At 40.6% G+C, this 21331-nt stretch overlaps 1 protein-coding gene across 1 annotated transcript in view; it reads right to left on the bottom strand.

The window, feature by feature from the left end:
- cntln (centlein, centrosomal protein) overlaps positions 1-21331 on the bottom strand; it is a 103100-nt gene that overhangs the window by 12222 nt on the left and 69547 nt on the right. The window contains exons 21-26 of the mRNA XM_042485352.1: positions 19834-19931; positions 16885-17011; positions 16472-16609; positions 15133-15318; positions 6976-7173; positions 1143-1217 (exon numbers count right to left, since the gene is read on the bottom strand). Of these exons, the coding sequence (XP_042341286.1) occupies positions 1143-1217; positions 6976-7173; positions 15133-15318; positions 16472-16609; positions 16885-17011; positions 19834-19931 (822 nt within the window). The remainder of the gene's footprint in view (positions 1-1142; positions 1218-6975; positions 7174-15132; positions 15319-16471; positions 16610-16884; positions 17012-19833; positions 19932-21331) is intronic.

The raw sequence follows: 21331 nt of genomic DNA, 5'->3' as shown, positions 1-21331 counted from the left end.
TCAGGAGAAGATCTGGGGAACAAGAGAACAGTGTCTGGTGTGTGTCGTGGTGCGGAGGCGACGCATGAGTGCCTGCGGCAGCCGCTGACAAGAACACAGACAAGACACACATACACACACTCGACACTCTCAATCATACACATATCACAGCGAGCAGACGTTGACAGCACTCGAGTAAAGCTCCAGCAGAGCACTCACAGATGAGTGGCTGTGCACACAAAGACCGTCTCTCTCTCACTCACACACACACACACACACACGCACACACACTGAGGATGTAGTTGCTTTTCTTTGTTTTATCTTTTGCATCATTGTTTTGTTTTTTTTTTCAGGGCCTGGAGCGTGACACATTGGGATAGGAACTAAAAATTCATCTTCCATTTACTGTTTTTGGGAGAAACTGGTGCCCCAAAATATTTAGTATGAGCAAAAAATGAACAAAAAACTGTCCATCCATAATGGAAATGTAAACACCTACAAAACAAGCTTGAAAAAGCATGCAGTTGCTCTAAAGAAATGCCTATAGCCCCTCAGCATTTTACACAAAGTAACACCATCATTAAACTCTTGAGTGGAAATGAAACTTAAATCAATTTTTCTTAAAACTAAATTATCAGAGAGAAGTCAATATATCACAAAATATTACTTTTTTAGGCACTTCTCTTTAATAAATAAACATTTACTTTTGTTATTATAACAATGTCAAGAATACTGTATAGTTAATTCAGAAAGCAGTTAAACGTGTGACTATTTCTAAAGTAAACAAGAGAAACCACTAATTACAAAACAAAAATGTTTTTGTAATGAACTTCATAATGATGACAGTTTGTTGCCCCTCTTATTAAAGAATCATAAGAAAATTTGATTTTCTTTTTTTATTTACTTTTTTTCAAGAATATGTAATTTTTGATTATCACTTTGCTTTATTTCAATGTATTTTTGTTGCCATAAACTTCAAGAAGAAAAAATAATCTTCTGTGACCTTTTGACACCTGAAAGCAGTCGTTCTATAAATCTACACTGCAACTAAAATGGGCTTGGCCAGATTTTCATTTTACAATAAAGAGAGGCTGCTAATCGCTTGTGTATGTGTAGAAAGGAGTAACTAATATGATCATTATTGCAGATGGGTGTAACCTGACCTTCTGCTGGAGGATGTGGTTGAGGTGGTCCAGCCACTCCTGGTCTCCTGGACTCTCTGAACGGGTACCTGCTCCCTGCAAACAAAACAGCAAATACAAATATTTCAATGACAGGATTAAAGATGCTCATGATGACAGAAACCATGCCGATGTTTGAAGAGAATAACTTCAATAAATCCCTGGAGGCTTAGTGTTTTAAATGTAGTTAGACAGTTCAAATTTCAAGTGAATCAGACTAAAGATACTTGGTGTTTCTGGAGAGAACTAGCTGCTGTATCTTTAGATTGGCCATGTTGAGTCTCTTCTTTGAGGGTAGAATTGCAGCCGCCATCACACCAGCAAGGACCTTGTAGCAGCTCTCTGGAGACTCAGTGGCAAAGTGTGCCAGTATACGTTTGCATGCTACTCATGTATAAAGACCTAACAGAGTGGTAGCCTTGTTACTGCTAATGAACAGAAAGAAGAGCGGCTGCTTGGCCATGTACACCTCAGCACTAAAGTGTTACCTCTTCACTGCAACCCCCAGGTGTTGCTGCTGGAAATGAGGTGACGAGCCTTGCACTGCCTCATGGGGACGCAGGGAGGGAGGGAGGGGGAGAAAAGTGTGTGTGTGGCTGAATCTTAAAGTCCCTGCGCTTGCACACTGGCAGTCCTAACGGGCACAATCCTGTGAAGTCTGGGACTGCAGGAGCTGTCCAATGCCACAAGTCCACAAGGGGGCTCATGCAGATTTTATAATGAACTTTTTGTGCGCTCAAGGTGATGACTTCACTAGAACGCGTTCTGAAAATCACCCAGTATTCATAGCAATATTAATGTGAGTCAGACAAGTAAATGTTGACTCTCATCCAACAACAAAAAAAAACTTTCAGATTCCAGTTGCAGCTTCAGTTATAAGGCACTTGGGACAGAGGTGTGAGGTTTTGGTGTCACGGCATCGAGCAACTTGTGTTGGAGACTGCATTCAGTTGCATGCCATACTTAGTTACTTGCCTTACCTTCAATAACATTCAAGCTCGCTTTGGCCCACACTCTTTCACATAGTGGTCAACATTGTGGCTGCACTGGCTGCCTGCTCTAAACCAAGCGGCAACCTTGGAAGCTGGAAAATTAAATTTAAGTGCCAAAAACTGCAGTTCCTTGAATGGCCACTTAAGGTCTCCAGTCTCCGTTTTGGCCTCTATAGTTAATTTGCCTGTTCATGACAACTGTACGGGGGGTGAATATTTACGTAAGTCACCCGTTTATATTTTTTTTTTAAGGCTTGAGGTCAGGCATAATTAATGGCGAGCCGCTCGCGTGAAAGGCTGCCTGGGAGGCGTTGCTCGCTACTGTCTGAGTCAGATCCGCCCCTCGCTCCTCCAGCTCTAGCCTCTTATCTAAATACGGTCACTTTTGGCTGCAAAAAAAACCCCAAATCAAAATGGCAACAGCCAAAATGCTGAACTCGAAGCCTCAAATTGTCTACAATTCAGTCAGTCTACAATTGGTTGATCCATTATTTATAAAACCACGAAAAAAATGTGCTGTTTGTATGATCAATTTATTTTTAGAAAGCCTGTATTTTATATTTTAGAGAGCAAAACAGAGGCAATGGTCTGAAACACAATTTTTCCACACACCTTTTTTTAAATTTATCTATATGTGGAAATTAATAAAATCCAATCCTATACTTATTCATACTGCGTAGGAACCCTGTCTTCTGCACAAATTTCAAACAACAAAATATTTTGGCATTGGTCATATCCATGGCAATGAGTAAAGTCTCGAGAGTTGACATTTGGATTAGACATGTGTTTCTCACTGGCGTTCCCCAGCCTCCTGGTATCCTCTAAGTGTGATCCTTGGTGAGAGCAGTTGGTCTGGGCTAATTTCAGTCCATGCCTAATTGTGCCTGGTGCTCCGAGTAACTGAGTAGTAGGTAGAGCACAGAAGTGGGGAGCGTCTATGGTTATATTAGCGAGAGAGAAAAAGAGGGTGAGAGAGGCCTTTTTGTGACTACATGCCTACAAGCCTCCCACAGGGGTGAGCACAGTGTTTGAAAGAGTGTATGTGCGTGAGAGTGAGCGTGCTTGCCCACCCTTGGTAGATATATAACAAAGCACTGACCCTCCATCAAACATTAGGTGCAAAACAAACTGGCCTGGCAATTACAGCCTTATTACATCTGGATCATTAACTCCACAACAAGTTGCCAGGGGAGCCTGGAGCTGTTCGGCCCTCTCTGGTGCTCTGTTGCACGCTATGGAATGGACAGAGGCAAATAACAGTGTGCAGCGTGATACATGTGTGTAAGCATGTGTGGAGTGGTTATGTCTGTGCAAACATAAACGCCTTCTTTGCATCTATATACATACATCACATTGATTTTGTGTGTTTGTACATGTGCTTGTGCATTAGGGAGCAGCTTTAAGTTTGAGCATGACTTTTAAAAGCTTTAAAAATCGATTCATAAATTAAAAACCCAGAAAACAAGTGAACTTTTTTTCCCATGAAATAGCTGAGAACACTTTCAGTATGCTGTCTGTAACTACAGAACCAGCTGCACAAATAATCTTGTCACAACCGCATTTCGGTTCAGTAAAACACCTCCAGCAAAAGCTCAGATTTCTTTGCAGGGACAAATCAACAAACCAAGACTGATGCTCTGGAAGAAAGCAAATATGCAGCCTTTGGAAAAGATGGTAGTCATTACAGGAAGGTCATCTGTTCCCAAAATTCTCCTAAAAGATAACAACAACCAGGAATAATTCATTTGGAAATTTTGATACGCCTGAAATTCAAAAATTCATTGATTTCAAACCGAAGTACCGGTGCCCTTACACTGCTAAAAACCTCTGCAAATATTGTTGACAAACTGAAGAAAAGAAGCCATGTTGGAAAGTATTCTCATTTAAAAGTAAAACCGAAAAGTAAAAACAATCCCATTGAGCCCTGAGCTCTCATTCAGCACACTGGTAGTGCACAACCAAGTGAATAAATGAATACACTTGCTATGTGTTGGACTTGTTGAAGACTGCTGGGACATCCTGATAACCTCATGTCACGTCTTCAAGTCCAAAGAAAAAGCATACAATCTCTACAAAGGTTCTGCAAAAGCTTCGTACATCCCTTTAAGCAAGGGAGAAAGAAACCATAACTCTGAAACAGGTATCATGTCATGAAACTTCCAACTCAGTAGCAAAATTTTAAATAATTTTCAACATTGTGTCAAAATGTTTCAGAAACCAGCCTCAGTTCAGGTTGTGGAGAGTGATATACCATAGATCCATTTTTGGTGACGCCTTATCTGCAGAGCTAAGATAAAGTTATGTAACATCTACATACAGACACACATCTGCAAATCTGTGAATGTGTGCAGCAGGAATTTCAATTGGTGTGCATTTAAATTGGCTCTTATTTTTTTGATGACACACACCTAAACACACATCTGTACTAGAGCTGCCCCCCTGAAAGTCAAAGATTCAAATCAGTCATTTACCGCTCACTCAACTAAGATTTTTTTGAGTTGAGCACTCGATCTTGGTTTTGTTTTGGTCAGTTAGTGTGTAGGACATTTCTGGGGATGTTTCCGCCCCTAAATGTAGCTGCAGAGTGAGCGCTTCTCACTTTATTGCTGCTCCTCGGTACAGGCAGCTGTTAACATAAACTCAGGGTGATGCCTTGTTTCAACACAGTTTTTGTTTTGTGCCCATATTTTTGTAGTTAACATGGTACAGACCCTAATGTTAAACGCAATGAAGTGAATCTCCTTACTAATGGTTAGAAACGCTATCACTATTGTTTACTTTTTACTGTTTTCACTATCCAGTCATATGTTATGTGCATGGAATAGTACAGGGACAAAAAGAGGACCAATTATGAATATGGTCATATATTTTCCTAAAAGGTGTATGAGCCACTATGCACGCATCCTTTATGTTACACAGCTGACATGCTACCAGTGTTAGCTAGCTAAATATACCGTCAAACTTTTTATGTATAAAAATGTACAGTATATATAAGGCTGTATTTCATTAATCAGTCTTTTAGTTAGTTTATTATTATGCAAACTCTTTTGGCATAGTGCATACAGTGCAGGCAAATTCTGGGCCAAAAATAAAATGGTAGATGAGTTTTACAAACACATCAAAGATCACTATGGTTCTCATTGGAATGGACTTCCAGTTGACTCACATATGTACCAAGCACTGTTTGGAAATGAGGCATGGGTGTGAGTGAGACGGAGGTAGATGGCTGGAGACAGAAAGGTTTTGCCTGATGAGGTTCTGAGATAATATTATCTTCTTCATCCTGATCAGAAGTGGTGAATTTCCATCTCACAGCAACCTGATTCGATACAGTCTCTGGCCTTTGTTTGATATCTAGTGTCAGGAAAAAATGTTGCACATTTCTGATTCGTTGTTAGGGTAGGTAGCACTCATTGGCTTGGAGGGCAAACTTGGCTTGTTTTCTGTGTTTTGGTAACGTGGCTGTCACCCTGAATGTCCTGCAGAATCCATCAAATCTGATTCAACTGACATAATTCTGAGTCATGTACAGCCCTAATCTTACACAGATGCATGTACAAAAACAAAGCATTTATCCCTATCTTTATCAACCATTGATACCATTGATCTTTTTCCAACATTCAAAATTAAATTCAGTAACACATCCTCACACCTTAACTATAAACCTCACTCTGCGACACAACATTTACAATTCTCTGGTGGGCCTGTGCATTCTTGACAGCTCTGTGATGTATGAATGTTCAATTAACAAAAGAGAAAAAAAACACACCCATCAAGTTCGGGCACCAAGCAGCATGCCATTAACTGCTATTAATACGACAGAGAAAACAAGTGGTGAGGAGGAGAGAGTGATTTTACACGCAGAGGTTTCAGCTCTGATGAGGGGGACTTTTCGTCAAGTGAGAAACTGTTCCCTGTCATCTCCTGGGTGGAGCTGGGCTGCAAAGGGCTAAAATTGGTTTCAAGTGTGAGTAAGTGCCTGGTGCGCCCTCTCTCATCTCGTGATAGATGGGAGGAAGTCCCCAGGGATGGGAGGTTGATTGTAACATGGGATTGCTAATTGATGACATGGCGGGGTATGATCTATGGCACCCACAGAGTTGGAAAAGAGTGTGAAACTCAGACTTTTGCAAGTGGACAACAGTCGATAGCAAGGATTTTCAGTTCAATGACTTCTTTCAGCTGAAAGAAAAGAGTTGTACTTACTCAACTTGTGCCATATTAAATCTTATATCAAGCTGACAGGTGCTGCAGGTGTTGACAGGTTTTTGATCTCGTCTAGAGCAAGAACACCGGCTTTAAACATGAAGCCACATCCTTCTCTATTGCACTAAAACTTCCCAACTTATTAGTGACATGACTTGGTGTGTGGTTCAACCTTGCTTACTTGCCAGAATCTATCTACCCATCAATAAGAGAAGGTCAGGCAGAAACAGAGATTTCCAGCAAGGCTAAATACTGTTAGATAGAGGCGAAATGAACTGCGAACTGAAGGTTTCTTTTTCTCCATATTTCCTCTTCTACACCAATGCCAACTTGCAGCTTCTGTTCCCAGACAATAAGCCATAGTTACTATCGCACCTAATTTAGTCTCACTTGACAAAGATGCCCAACACGTTGATATTGATGATACAATATCTTTCCCAGTCTTCTGGTGCAATCACTAAACAAAAGCCCCGGAAAACTTTAAGGATGTTTTGAAATTTTACAGTAGAGAAAATCTATCATAGGTATATTGAGCGCTCTGGGCATAATCTAGGTTTGATATAGATCCTAAAGTTAGCGTTTATGTGAAATGTTGACCCACTGTCCCTTGGCCTTACCTGGTCAGTGTCCATTATGTCTGCGAGATCATTCTCTGACATATTGAGGATGGAGGCAGCGATGGACTTGGCTTTGATCATAGACTTGGCTGAGAGGCCGCCCTTTGCTGCCACAGCGTTGGCCTGCCTCAACCTCCTCCTCTTCATCAACTGCTGCTTGACCTCTTGAACGTCTAAAAGTATTTCACTGGCCACGGCCTGAAGGGGGAGGAGAAGGAGGAATAAAAAAAGAAGAGGATGATGAAATGGATATAGAAAAACAAGAGGGATAGCTCTGCCTGGCAGATGAATAAATGAAATTGATCAAGCATGCGCCAGAGAGGCCTAGTACATTATGGAGGAATATTGAGTTTGACACACTCAGATTCTCTTCGGTTTCGCCTCACGCTCCCTTGTAGGAATGTGGACCTGAGGGTTTGTTGCCCTGTCGATTGAAAGCTGAGGGAACACAGCTTTGATACCAAACGTACCCCAAGTTTTGCTAAAATCTCCACAGACAGAGAATCATGCATCAGAGAGAGAAAGACAGAGCGCTGCTGAAAATACAGCCATTCATTTATTTATTTGCTTTCTGAATGTCTCACAGTACAACAGGGCAGCATAACACTGTTAATAATTAAGCTACGAGGGGCTGTTTCAAATGGTGCCCGAGTGAATGGCAAGCGAGACGAGGAAGGCCTGGGATGGCACAGTTGTCGGGCACTAAATGGGAGTTTGCTCTAAATACAGAGAGACAATTAAATGTTAAAACTGCCACTGTACACGAGAAAGTCAATAAAGTAAACTCCCCTTTGCTTCATTTTGAGCTTATTGATCGAGGCAATAATCTTCTGTATCATTCCCTTGTAAGCCTGCTGAAAAGCTGACCTTGGAATAGATGGTCAGATGAGAGAGAGCTGGAGACAGGAGAACTCGCAGTACACAAAAACAAAATATAAGAGAAAAAAAAAAGCAAAGTACAACTCGCTCTTGGACAGAACATAATATAGCCAAGCAGCCAAGAAGTACAGTGTGTGCACAAAAACATAACATACGAAAACACTCAAGTGCATTACAGTAACAAGGGTAATCACACGTGAACAATGTTGAATTGCGCCAAACATCTCCACTCTTCACTCTTAATGTCACACAGGTGGACCAGGTGCAGTTTACAAAGCAAGTGGTGGTTATCGCAGGAGAGTACCGAATGAGCTGTTGGAGGCTTGCACCTAGACTGTGCACTGTAGCTATTTGTCCATTAGCAACATCAAATATACACAAGCCGAGCTCAGACATTCAGAAATTCCAAGGAGACATTGATACAGCCCATACAGATTAGAATAGTGATGAAGAAAACAGAAAAACAATGTTTTATATAAATCGACCCAGAGCGAACACTGGTTTATCAACTCACAATCTCATGAGTCTAATGCATAAACTGTTTCACTTTAAAAAGTAAAAGTGTGAGTTGGCCATGAAGTAGGACTGCTAAATTATGGCAAAAATAATAATCACAATTGTTTGGTTATTACTGAGGAAAATCAGGATTATTTAACACGATTATTCATTGACTTTGGAAACATGCATTTACTGAGCTTTCAAAAAACTTTCTTTTTAACAGTGGATGTTGACCTTTACATGCCATTCAAGTGAAAAACAGAAATGCATGAATACAAAAATAAATGAATTTTAAAAAAAGATAAATAAATCATATATAATACATAAACACAGCGGAGGAGTCGTGTACTGTGATTACTCTGAGTAGTATGCATGGGAATGAATCACAACATAATATATATTGTACCTGGGCTGTCACAATATCAGATTTTCACTACATAATTTTTGTCGCCAAGAGTTCATAACAAATATATTATCAGGTTATCTGAAGAGAATTTGAAAAAGAAAATTATAAGGCTATCAGAGAAATGAATCTTCAACTTTGTTTAAGGTGCTTTTTGTCTCTACTTTGGAATAAATTACACTCAAAATATGAGCGTCAGGGGGTAGAGAGACTGTAATCATAACTGTACAAAAGCGATCTAAAAGAGCATTTACGCTTAATGGATCGTAAAAAGGGAACTAGATGGCACTGGGGAAGCAGATAGTAAAAATGGTAAAGAAAGGGAAAAGATTTCAGAGGCACTGGACTATTCACACAATATTATCATTTGTGTATTATTAACATGTCAATATTAAATTTTTAAAATATCCCAGTTATTGTCAATACCTGTATATACTGCCCACCACTAATATAAATATATTAATCTCTTCTTCCCTGATCGTCAGAATAAGTTGCTAAATTTGTCCCTAGTCACTTTTCAGAAATGAAGTTACAATATGGTCTGAAAAGTCGCTAAATCTAGTGGGAGAATCACCAAATTGACAACACTGAGCTCCTCTGTTAAGATCATGGGAGTGCTGGATTTATTACACAAGATAAAAGATAGCATTTTTATGAAAGAGAATTGTTTTATCTCGATTACCTTGTTTTCATAATTGTTGGAAGCCAGTAACACAAATAAAATTTGATTAATCACCCAGCCCTATTATGAAGTCAGAGGTCAGCAAGTCAAGATGCTTTTGATTCGCTACTTCTAAAGGACAGTAAAGTGACCACTTTAATTCAATTTATTTTTACATTTTCAGCTACATAGGTGGCAAACAACATTCGTGTAAAATAAGCAGAACAGCACTGATTACAGAGGACGAGAAGAATCATAAGCACCGCCCCCCTTCTCATAAAGTACGGCAGCTTTTGCTCTTTTGGTGATCTGCATGCCGTGTTTACCCTTAAGGAATACACAGCTCATTAACTAACAGTCGGAAATCCTATTCTTTTATTTACAGCCTAATAGATATTCACTGTCACTAGGCAAGGGTTACATTCAATTGACCTAAACCCTGCATGTGGAAGAATCCAGAAAGAGATTAAGGGGTGAATTTATCACTCATTCTCAGCCCTGGGAGAGACAAAGGGTGGGAGGGGGATATGCAAGTACACACGTGTGTACATACACACACACACACACACACACACACACACACACATTATTCAAATACATACGTGGAGGGTGTTGGGATTGTGTGTGTTTGTTAAGAGCTCTTAGCCTGGCTAGTACACAATCACAATTGCCAGAGGAGCAATTTAGACAGGACGAGGATTAGGGCATAGAGATGGGGATCAAATGAGCAGCAAAAAGATATCCTCTTTAATAACTAGCTACCTCTGAACCTCTTCACACACATGAGGACACAAAGGGCCATTCAAAAACATAAAGAGCAGAGCGGGAGGAAAAAATGCTTTCATTTTGTTACATTATGCAGGCAATGATGTAAAAAAAACTGTTTACTCCCCTGCAAACTTGAGTCAGATGTTTAATTATGTAAGCAACTTTTACAGAACAGGTATATGAAAGGTATGTAGAGGTGGGGGTGGGTGGGGGGGGGGGGATATAGCATAGTATTGCAACATTTTGTCTGGCAATATTGTTCAACACATGGACGCCAAGTACCGATTAATTGTTGACAAAGTTTATTTTGGGGTCATAACACAGCAAATCGCACTGTGCAGCCACTGTTACCTACTGTTTTACAGCAGTGAAAAAGAATAGATTTCTGGTAAATAGTTTAATGTTGCCAACAATATTGGCAGTGTTTTACACAAGTAAAAATGCAATCTTTACAGTTTGCAAGGCTTTAATTTTATGGTTAGTAGCTGATAATTTTTTTCAACGTGATGTTAATGTATCAATACTTGGTAGGGGTGGGGGGGGGGTTGTTACGGCATATTATCGGGTTCATGACCGATACGGCATATTATCGTGATCATGATCATCATATTATCATGATATTTTGTGTCAAAATTAAATATCAGAATTGGCCAACACGCTAATTTCTGCCAATATCACAAAACATCAACACTAAGTATTTTTCTTATTTTGCACAATGAATGAATATGAAGCTGAAAATGAGTGTACTTAATGTTTTCATCTACTGGTGGGCAATCACATTAAGAGTATGCACAATATGATGTTAATTCCACAACAGAAAAGACTTGATGATCACTAAAATTAGGTGGGAAAAGTGTACGTATCACTATCGATATCGGTTATAGGTCATCAGCTGAATGAGTTTATATTGACATATTGGATATCGGCAAAAAATCACTTATCATGTATACCTAATAAACGATAATTTTTGCATAAAACAAATAAAACGCTTGGTAGAAAAAATAAAATCCACTGCTTTTTCAATCCACTAAATACATTTTTCTGTACTAAAAATTAAGCAAGAAACTTAGCTTTAAAACTTTATCTTATTAGATAAAACAGATGTTGATCAAGTTTTCCTATGGGGACCTAATTTACAATTGAAAAAATGCAAATCGCAATATATATTTCATAGCAATGCTCAGCATATCGCAAAATATTTAAAATTGCAATAGTATAGGACGAAAGTATCTTGATAATATCGTAGTGTGGGACCTCTGGTAATTTCCACCCATAGTACTTGGTATTGGCTGACGTGCAAATTCGGGTATTGTAATTGGTACCAGGAAGGCAAAAATAGAACATTTTGTTACATCATTGTTGTGTTGCTTAATTTAAAGAGCTATAGCAATTTCTAGTGATTACAAAAATACTCCTCTTCAGAGTAAAGGTATTACCTAAACTCTGCACAATGTTTTCCTTTTGGCAGGAATGACAAGCCAAAATATTATTTACAAGAGAACTACCTTTAGTGTGTATGTCTGTGTGTGTGTGTGTGTATGTGTTGTGAAGTAGTCACTACATGCAGGGCCACTGTTTAGCAGTTCAACAGCAGTGCTTACAGCCTGGGGCGTGTGCAGAGGCCAAAAGGGTTTGCTGGCACACAATAAAAAAAAATCTCCACACACAAATACACACACACAGCACATACAGGCACAAAGAACAGAAAAAACAAGCTCATAAAGACACACAGACACATCTATCCACACACACACACACACACACACACACACACACACACACGCACACACACACACATGCGCAGCCCTCCGGTCCTGATCAATACATGACAAGAGTAAATCTCCTCCGGACGTCAGGCAGTCCAATCAAAGGGCTTGGTGTTCTTATAGGGAATCACAGGAGCCAGGGGGAGGCAAACAATGATGTGAATCCTCAACAACAACACAATGGCCCCAGCAGCCTTGGGTTATGGGAATGGAGGAGAGGAGTTACATGAGCGTGAACTGTATTTCTATGTATTTCTATGCATTTCAATATGTGTGAGCTTTCACATGTAATGCGGCCTCTATTCACGGGTTACATGTAGATTGTGTCCTCTTCACCATATAATGTGTGAAAAGGCTAAAGGTTTGTTTGTGGTGAAAAAAATGAGAGGTTAGAAGTAGAAGGAAGCCGAAGATAAAACACATCATATCCACCTCCACTTCTCCTCAGATGCAAGTGAGCCATAGAAAGACAAGAATAGTTTCAGTTATGTCTGATATTTCTGGATTGTGAGGACAAAAGAAATAGAGTATTGCCACTAAACTGTGTCCATGATCTGCCACTTGATTTATGTGTGTGTGCAAAATACACTGCCACCACTATCTATCTCTGCCAAGCTGCTTCCTCCTTTGATAGACAGGTGTCAGCTGAACAGAGTTGATGGACAGTCTTTATCAGTCTCTGCCAGACACACACAGACTGACACAGACACATTAACACTCCTCAAGGTGATGGATTAGGCCGAGACAAAGACAATAGTGCCCATTCCCGTTGGACACACGTTATTCTCACAGTTGTGGCCTGTGTCTCCCTACACACTGGAAGAAAGTGCAAAGGCATAATGGCACCTTCACACATTGTTACAAATCCTAACACTAACAGGGGATCTGGTTGTGGTGTCTGCAGGTTAAGCAAGGTAGTGCTGACGTCCTTCCCCAAAGCCAAACCCAACATGTGTAGGGAGGCATACAGCTGATGTCAGATTCCTGAACCATCTCAAGTTGTTACTTTCAATGTGAAGGACCAACACTTCTTCTGGGCTCCTTCTAGATATCCTTCAAGACCAAGACACACCAAACCAACATCAAATAACCAGTGACAATGAAGGCTGACTGTTGTGTCGCCACTGTCTCAGTTAAAAAGGTGAATTATATCAAACCGCAAACACTATAGCTGATGGCCAGCTGGCACACACGTTCTGAGCCTGCACAAGAGGCAGCAAATAAATATAAGTAGGGGTCAACCGATACTGGTTTTTCAGGGCTAATACCAATTATTAGTAGCATAATAACTAACTAATATTTGGAACTGATATACATTTACAATAAAATTGAAAATGTTTCTGTCAAAATTTAGAATTTGTAATATAATAAACTCCAACACAAAACTTTGTTCAACGCTAAATCAAAACATAAATGCTCAACATCATATACAGCAAGTTTCTAGCAACTTTTTTTTCATAGAGTCAAAGAAAATTTAAATTAAAAACATGAATAAATAAAATAGCTGATAGCTAATATCCCTGAACTTAACAAAGTCAAAGTTCCTTCCATGCTTACACTTTCTTTGCAGTTTTTTAACAATTAATGCTATCATCAATCATTAAAATAAAATACAGATAATCGGCAGAATGCCAAATAATGCATCTGCCCCAATAATCAGTCGGGCCGATAATCTGTCGACCTCTAGAAATAACTCCACGACAGCGGCAGTACTCCTTATTGATCTTTCAAAGGGGGAAACTTAAGGACCAACACGGCAGATTTAAGACGGCAGTTAGCTCATTAAAAACACAACCCCATGTTGAGAGAACAAATGATACTGACGGTGTGCCAGTGAACAATAACATAGGCCATTATGAACCATTTCTGCTCAATAGCCTAACACTGACCATTGTCTGACTGTCAGCTTGGTGTGTGAGGGCCCACAAGTAATCAGATGATCAGCTCCTAGTCTTTTGATCACTATCTAGATGTCATAAAGCTGTAATGTTGATTGAGAGGCCAATCAAGAGCTTTGCCTTGAGGTTAAATTACCTCTACAACACCTCAATCTTGTACACCGCTTGCATTGTTGGCGACACAACATCAGTTTACTTGTTGATTTTACTCTCCTTTTTCGATTAATGCAGCTCAAGAGTATTGAAAATTGTAAAGCAATACATATATTTCCACTTAAGAGACACTTGAACGTCTTCACTCGGGGTGGCAACTCGCTCCCAGGCATGAGGGGCCAATCCACTGAACCTTTACCTCGAACATATAGGCGCTGACTGTCATCCATCCCCTGTAGACCTGAAAACGGTGCTGTTCTCTGTCTAATGGCCATCAAACCGGACACTCTCCACTTCATGGGACAAAGACTCAGCTGTCACTGCTGTTATTTGGTTATTGTACTCACCCCAAATTCCTTAAGACATCCCAAAAGAAACCCAAGGGGACACATAAAATACATGTCAACATGTAGGTTCCAACCTCAATGTAACACTGAGGAGACATGTCACCAAGACAGCCCAAAACTACAGAGAACTTTCAGCATGGCAACACGCCACTGCAGATCTTTCTGACTACCTCAGTGACTTCTGCAAAGAAAAACAGCCAAAGCAAGGTCCTGCCTTTCCTTTTTGTATCTTTCAGCAGTTTACCAGAACCTCTCTATGGCTTTAGATCTATGATTTCAGTGGGTCTCATCTAGACTTTCCAAACGAGAAAACACTACTCAGGTGTACATGACGCAGGCTACAGTTTTCCTTTCTATCCAGGTTTAAATGCCAAGTTAGTGTTGAAGTGACAGGCATTCACATAAAAGCAACGTCCTCATTGTCTGAAACATTGGCACTCTACAGGAGGCTTCTGAGTATTTCAACAAACAACAAGGTAACATAGGAAAAGGACAGTCCAGACCCTTGAGTTGGTGCTGTGCACAGAAGTGAGTCCTACTTTACAGTATCCAGTGGACACAGCATCACGATGGAGGTGACATTCTGTGTCAGTGTCAGTGTCAGTGCGCCAAAGCCCTTGTCCTTTACTTTTGCCCAATTAAACAATGCACCCAACCTTTCTGGTGGAACACACACACAGCATCATCACAATTAATAGATGAAGAACTTGCAGGCACACAATACCATACTGGTTTAGGATCAGTTAGAAGATTTCAGTAGACTATGATCCCTTTAGTACAGCACCTTGATGAAAGAATGAAGCTGCTCCAGCTGGGAGTAGGCCTGTCCGAGCTGTCTCTGAAGCCTGTCCAAGGCATGGGAGCTCTGCTGGGTCAACCCTTCCATTTTCTCAGTGGCTGTCTGTTCCAGTGCGACCAAAGCCTGCTCACTGGCCCCTACACGAGCCTGCAAGGCATGCATGCGCTGCTCCTGTAAAGAAAAAATGGCAGGCAGAAGTGGTCAGCTGAAGGCAAGCAACCTTTAGAGAGTAGAGAGTGTGTATTGGCAGGCGAGACCTTTGTGGTAAATATAGAATTTGCTGAGGACAATCTCTGCACACCTGAATGTGTGACAGGTGCGTCAGACGAGGGTGCAATTAATAAATAAAGTGAGAAACTCCCACACACTGTCCCGCTTACTGCTGTCATAATAATTTGGTAATTTTAGGATCTGAAACATTCTGACCACTCCCAGTGGTGGTGTCCAATCTGGGGACATGAGGTGAATTAAAAAATATATTCTTAACATACAGGTGCCTATGAAGATATTTAACCACCTTGAACTTTGTAATGTTTATATCTAATATTGTTTTACAACTTGGAATTAGTTTTGTAGATTTTTTTACTTTGACAAAATTATTTAATTATCTATGATTAAAAAGTTTAGAGCTTTGGTGTAAAGATTCATAAATGGAAGTTACTTAAATTACAATCCTAAAACTAATCCTTCTTTCTACTAATAACATGCTGCTTTATCTCTATAAACATATATCTGCATATTTACGCAGAATTTGTGGGCAACAGGACAAGATTTTGGTATCAGGAGCATTTTGGTTCCCCTTTGTAGTTGGAATAGTATTGATCATGTTTGAGCAGGATTTATTTGCATGAAGGTAAACTGTGTGTTTGGACAACAAAAGAGGCGTAATGAATCAGCTGAATGCTATATTGGAACCCATTTTCTTAATTTCTTTTTTTATGTCTGCATTCATTTGCAGGTGTCTGTTTAAAGAGCATCATGATTCTGCATATGCAGCATCTCAAGTTGCCAATCGGACTTGCACATGGAAGAGAAAGTATTGGCTAGGATATCCTGTATCCAGATATCCACTGGCTTCACTGGAATCCCTGAAATATTGACCAGAGATGTCAGACCCCAGAATCTACATTGTTGTCACACTGATAGCCAATGGGTTTTGAGACAGCTGAACTGTGATCTGATGAGAATGTTATCCCCTTAAGGGCAGTATACCATGGCAGTGCACAGGGACAGTTGAGTTAATTATACAGGTAACTGAACTACTGAACTGCCTCTCACTGTCCAAAGTGCTGCAGCACAAAAAATTAGCATGGCTTTTTCTTACCTTTTTTTCCAGGTCCTCTTTCAGTTTTTTACAGGAGACCTCATACTGGCTCTTCTCTGTAGTCGCAACATTCAGTCTCCTCTTTAGAGAATCAATGAGGGCCTTCCTGTTGGTGGCCTCCTCTGATAAAGTCTTCACCTGTAGAGAGTTAGAACAAGTTAGAACAGTTCTGTTACGATGGAGGCAATCAAGACAAAGAGTCAAATCGATAAAGAAAAAAATCTATTCTCTAAGTTACTGTAACAGCAACCACAACTAATTATTTCTCTTTTAGTCATCCAGGAGACAAAATATCTGAGATATGAAAAATACTGAACAACACAATACCTAATTTTCTTTGTCATTCTACCAAAGAGAAAAATAACTCATTGGATGACCTATTGGATGGTGGTGCTAGCTGCTATTTTGTGTACCTTTTTCTCCAGCTCCTCTACCTGTCCACGGTAACTTTTCTCCATCTCCTGCAGGAACTTCAGTCTTGTCTTCAAGTCCTCTACCAGCTGCCTTTTCATGTTCACGTCTCGCTCTGTATGGCTCACCCTGGAAACACAAAAAACAAACAAACAAAAACACACTCACAGATATTGTAAAATACATGTATGAGTGTGAATTTTACACAGATATTCACATTCATGCACAGGCACACACCCTCATACAGCATCTACATAGCAGAATAAACACAGAAAAACACTGAGACAGATGCACACACACACGCACGCACGCACACACACACACACACACGCACACACACACACACACACACATACAAAGCTGGCAGGCACAGTGTCCCCATGCAGTGCATCAGCCATGACAGCTCATTATGACAACTAAATACACTGGCATGCTGTTTGGGTAAGTGGAGGGGGGTGAAATAAGGATGCATATATAATTCTAACTGGCATATATTAGAGCAAGTGCTCTGGCGGGGAATGGTGCACTAAGTGTGACTGGGGAGTCCTTTTTGACAAACGGCATTTCGAATCAGCAGTGACACTACTTGAAAGACTGTAATCAAGTATTTAAATGTTTATTATTTTCAGCTCAGCATTACAGCAGTCACATATAAAAACACGTCATCAGGGGGACTTGGCTTGGGTAAGACTGATTATGAGGGGAATACTCTCTTAAAAAAATACTGTTTGTTTGTGTGCTGTACTGTGCTGATAATACTTCCCTAAAGAGTCTCTGTATTATAAGCTATTCATGTCTTAACTGTTGCAAAACATGCACCACGTGTCACTTCCTATTTCAATAACCTGCTGTATTGACATGTTTAATATTCCAGCATCCTGCACAGGCGTATTGCAGTGGGGCCTTGTTTTAAATGGGCTCAGTATGTTAGTATGTTTTATTCTGTTTTCAAAAAAGGCAAATATGAGGCACTTTTTCATGGTTGTCTATACCTCGGGGAATTAGAACAAATAGAATAAAGATCATAAGGATGCAGTTAATTAAGATGGTTTTTGCCGTTTTCTTTATTTCAAAGATGTAGTGGATCTCTTCGCTCCCACACGTACCGCAGCTTGTGTGTTTTGAATAAACAGATGACGAAACACTAGAGCAAATGCTTTCGTGTAAGTAAATGTCCCTGTCTCCCTAGGTGGATCAGTGCCTGAGGGCAGACTGGCTAAATAAATGTGAGCTTGTCCTATTGGAGTGACATTAAATTAAATGAGAGAGGAGTCTAGCCCGGGGTCTTTAGGGGGAAGTAGCGCTGGCTGGTTACCCCATGGATTTGGCCATTAATGAGAAAACCCATATTGAACCTTTCAGATGACTGTCTGGTGTTGACTTAAAGACGGAGAGCAGCAATAAGCGCCCCAGCAAGCTCCCTCTGCCCCAATGCTAATGGCAATTAGATCGACAACATTTATTTTAGATGTTCTCTTCTTCTGCACCCCAAAAAGAATAGAGGATAAAAAAGAATGAAGGATATGTGGAGCTTCTGCCGAAGCGTGTGATCTCTATTTATGAGTGTTAGTGAAAAGAGAGAAAGAGCCTCAAACTATATCCCAATCACTCACACGTTTGTTCCCTTTGTTCTGTGCTTGTTGGCAATATTGTTCATCAAACATGCGTGTATTGTAATGATAACAGTCAGTGGTCTGAAGTGTGTGTGCGTAAGAGGGAGCGAGAGCGCACATTTCTGTGTATGTTGTTAAGAATGAAGTGCGGGTGGACGTTTCATGTGGCTGATAGACAACAGGGCTAAAGATGAAAGAGGCAGCTTCATAAATAAGGCAGGGCCATAGTGCCGGATATTGACTGAGGACATGCCGGTATACTTTGAAATTCATTTCTTTTTTCCCCCCTTCTCTTCTTTAAGGCGAAGCAGCCTTGCTCCCTGTGTGTGTGCTGAGATGTATATTTCAGAGATGTCTAGACATGTCTTTCATTCTGAGAAGGGGTCCCTCCATGGAGGCAAATGGAGCGCTCGGCTCGAAGAGATGGCGAGTTACATGTGTGTGCGAGTGAGTGAGTGTGTGACAAGAGCCAGAGGAGAGGCTGAGGCTGTCGTGGAAACTCAGCTGAGGGATGTTCGCTCTGTCTAGCTGTGATCCACTGTGCTTTGGTCACACACAAACACATACCCGCTGTGATTGTACACATGCCCTGGATGCATTATTGAGAATGGCAGGCAGAGGACACAGCATACTAGACAAAGAGAACGAGAGGGAGGAAAGCCAAGTTGTTCTTTGTACCTTTTCCGCAGTTCAAAGATGAGATCCTAATGCAGAATGATGATGTACGCTTTTCACAACACTGTTTAAATCTCAACAGTTTCCCTGAGTGAATTGTTTATAGCTTTACATTCTGACTATGTAATGCGGCGAGTGCTACAGTAGGTGAACCATGTAACTCATTAGGGCTTGTGGCCCACAGGCCAGAGTGATGCTGTGTGGGTTTTAGTGTCATGGGCCAAAATGGTCCCTCCTGCGGCACACAAAACAATCAATACGCTGCTTTGATCAGCACTCCGCATCAGCTACCCACATAAGCAGCACCACACTACGTGACACACAAGACACCCACATGCACACATGTGCATAGACACTAATTCCTTCAGTCATTTTTATTCACTCGCTCATGAGAACATGCATAATTTCACAAATGATTCACGTTGAGGAGAAGCATGCCTAAGTGGAGTGCAGCAGACAGAGTGCTGCCACATGGTGGAATCAAACACTACAGATGGGAGCTGCAGAGAATGTGCACACACACAGGCAGAGACACAGGGAGACAGAGAGACAAAGACAGCAAGAGGGATGCAGAAAGACAGAAAGGGAAAGTAAGCGCAGTACCACAGAGGAACTCTAAGAACACAAAGAAAAAACTAATGAAGTAAAAGGTGTGAGACTAACTTGTCTTGCAGCTGGCGGAGCTTGTCCTCCTTCTCCTGGAGTTGGCCTCGCAGGGCTTTGTTAGCTGCCACCTGCCTTGTGACCTCCGCACTTGCACTCTGGGGGGAGGGCACACGGTGTGTGTTTGTTAATGTGTTTGAGTGTGTGTGATAGAGGGTGGGGGAGATTTTCACGACATGGCTGATGACAGGTCAGGCACAGCATGCCTCCTCATTATAGTTACAGCGGGAGGGTGGAAGGTGCTAAAGGAGGTTAAGAGCAAAGCTGTATTTTGCAAAATGGATGAGATAAGAGGAGTAATAGGAAAAATAACAATGTGTAGATCTATATGACTGTATATATTTTAATGGAGATTTTATACTGTTAATATGTATTCAAAAAAAGACTAAAATACTAAACTAAAATTACCAGGAAATTCATATATCCAGCAGAGAACGTTTAGTAAACAGGGTTCGTACAGACAGGGACAAGTCATATTCAAGGACTTTCAAGTACCTTCTCAAGCACTTATTTTCATTCTAAAGAATAAAACTGTTTTCTCCACAACCATCTGTTGCAAGACAATGGTGCATATTTGTAAATTTAGCAAACATGCTACCAGCACCTAAAATTATCCCTAATTCACTTGTTAAATTATTCAGGCATGTGGTTGGCCAAGGAAAAAAAATTAGAAAAAGCCCACCTTGCAACAAACATTTTTTTTTTTAGAAATTATTCAGCTCCACCATCAGCAGCCACAAACACACACATAGCTGCTTATTTCCTAACAATTACAGCTTAAAAATGTGTGCTAACGGCTGACGCTGCTCCAGTGTGACTGTTTACAGGCAAGCAAAACATTCCGGCGTCAAATATTTACTGTTTTGTACCAACCCACTGGCGCTTGGCGCTCATACTGCTCTTACGGCATTAGAAAATAATTGCAAGCATGACCATTGCTGCCTTCTGTGTTTAAAACATTTGTATAATACCTTTCAGAAAAAAGATTTTTCATCCTGTTCTCTTCTGTTATATTAAAGTGCTTTTTCAAAGGATCAAGTAAAAAATGTCTAATTTTCAAGGTATTCCAAGACTTAAATTTCTGAGTGTCAAATTCAAGCACTTTAAGCACTTCAAGCACCTTGTATGAGCCCTGAATAAATATTAAAATAACCGTCTCACAAATGTTGTTTTTATCTATATTCAGCTGCATTGTGACATATTAAGTCGTATGGTTCATGACGACATCCTGACTTGTGATCATTCTGACTGATGGATATTTGAATATGCACGTTCACTTTGGTTTAAAGGGCCCAGTGTCTCTTGTGGGAACTGTACCAGCACAAGCTTTTGACAATGCGCTCACTGAGTGCGCGCACCCCCACAGTGCATCCCTCGCCTCTCCTTTTTGCTGTCACCTGGCATGACTTCCTCAGCTGTGTGTAACGACAGCAGCAATCTGCTCTGTGACACTGATGAGCGGGTTGCGAGAGAAGGTGATAATACTGTGGTACCACTC

This window comes from Plectropomus leopardus, chromosome 4, assembly GCF_008729295.1.
Source record: "Plectropomus leopardus isolate mb chromosome 4, YSFRI_Pleo_2.0, whole genome shotgun sequence".
Classification (NCBI taxonomy): Eukaryota; Metazoa; Chordata; class Actinopteri; order Perciformes; family Serranidae; genus Plectropomus; species Plectropomus leopardus.
This window is presented reverse-complemented; position numbering and strand designations above follow the sequence as displayed.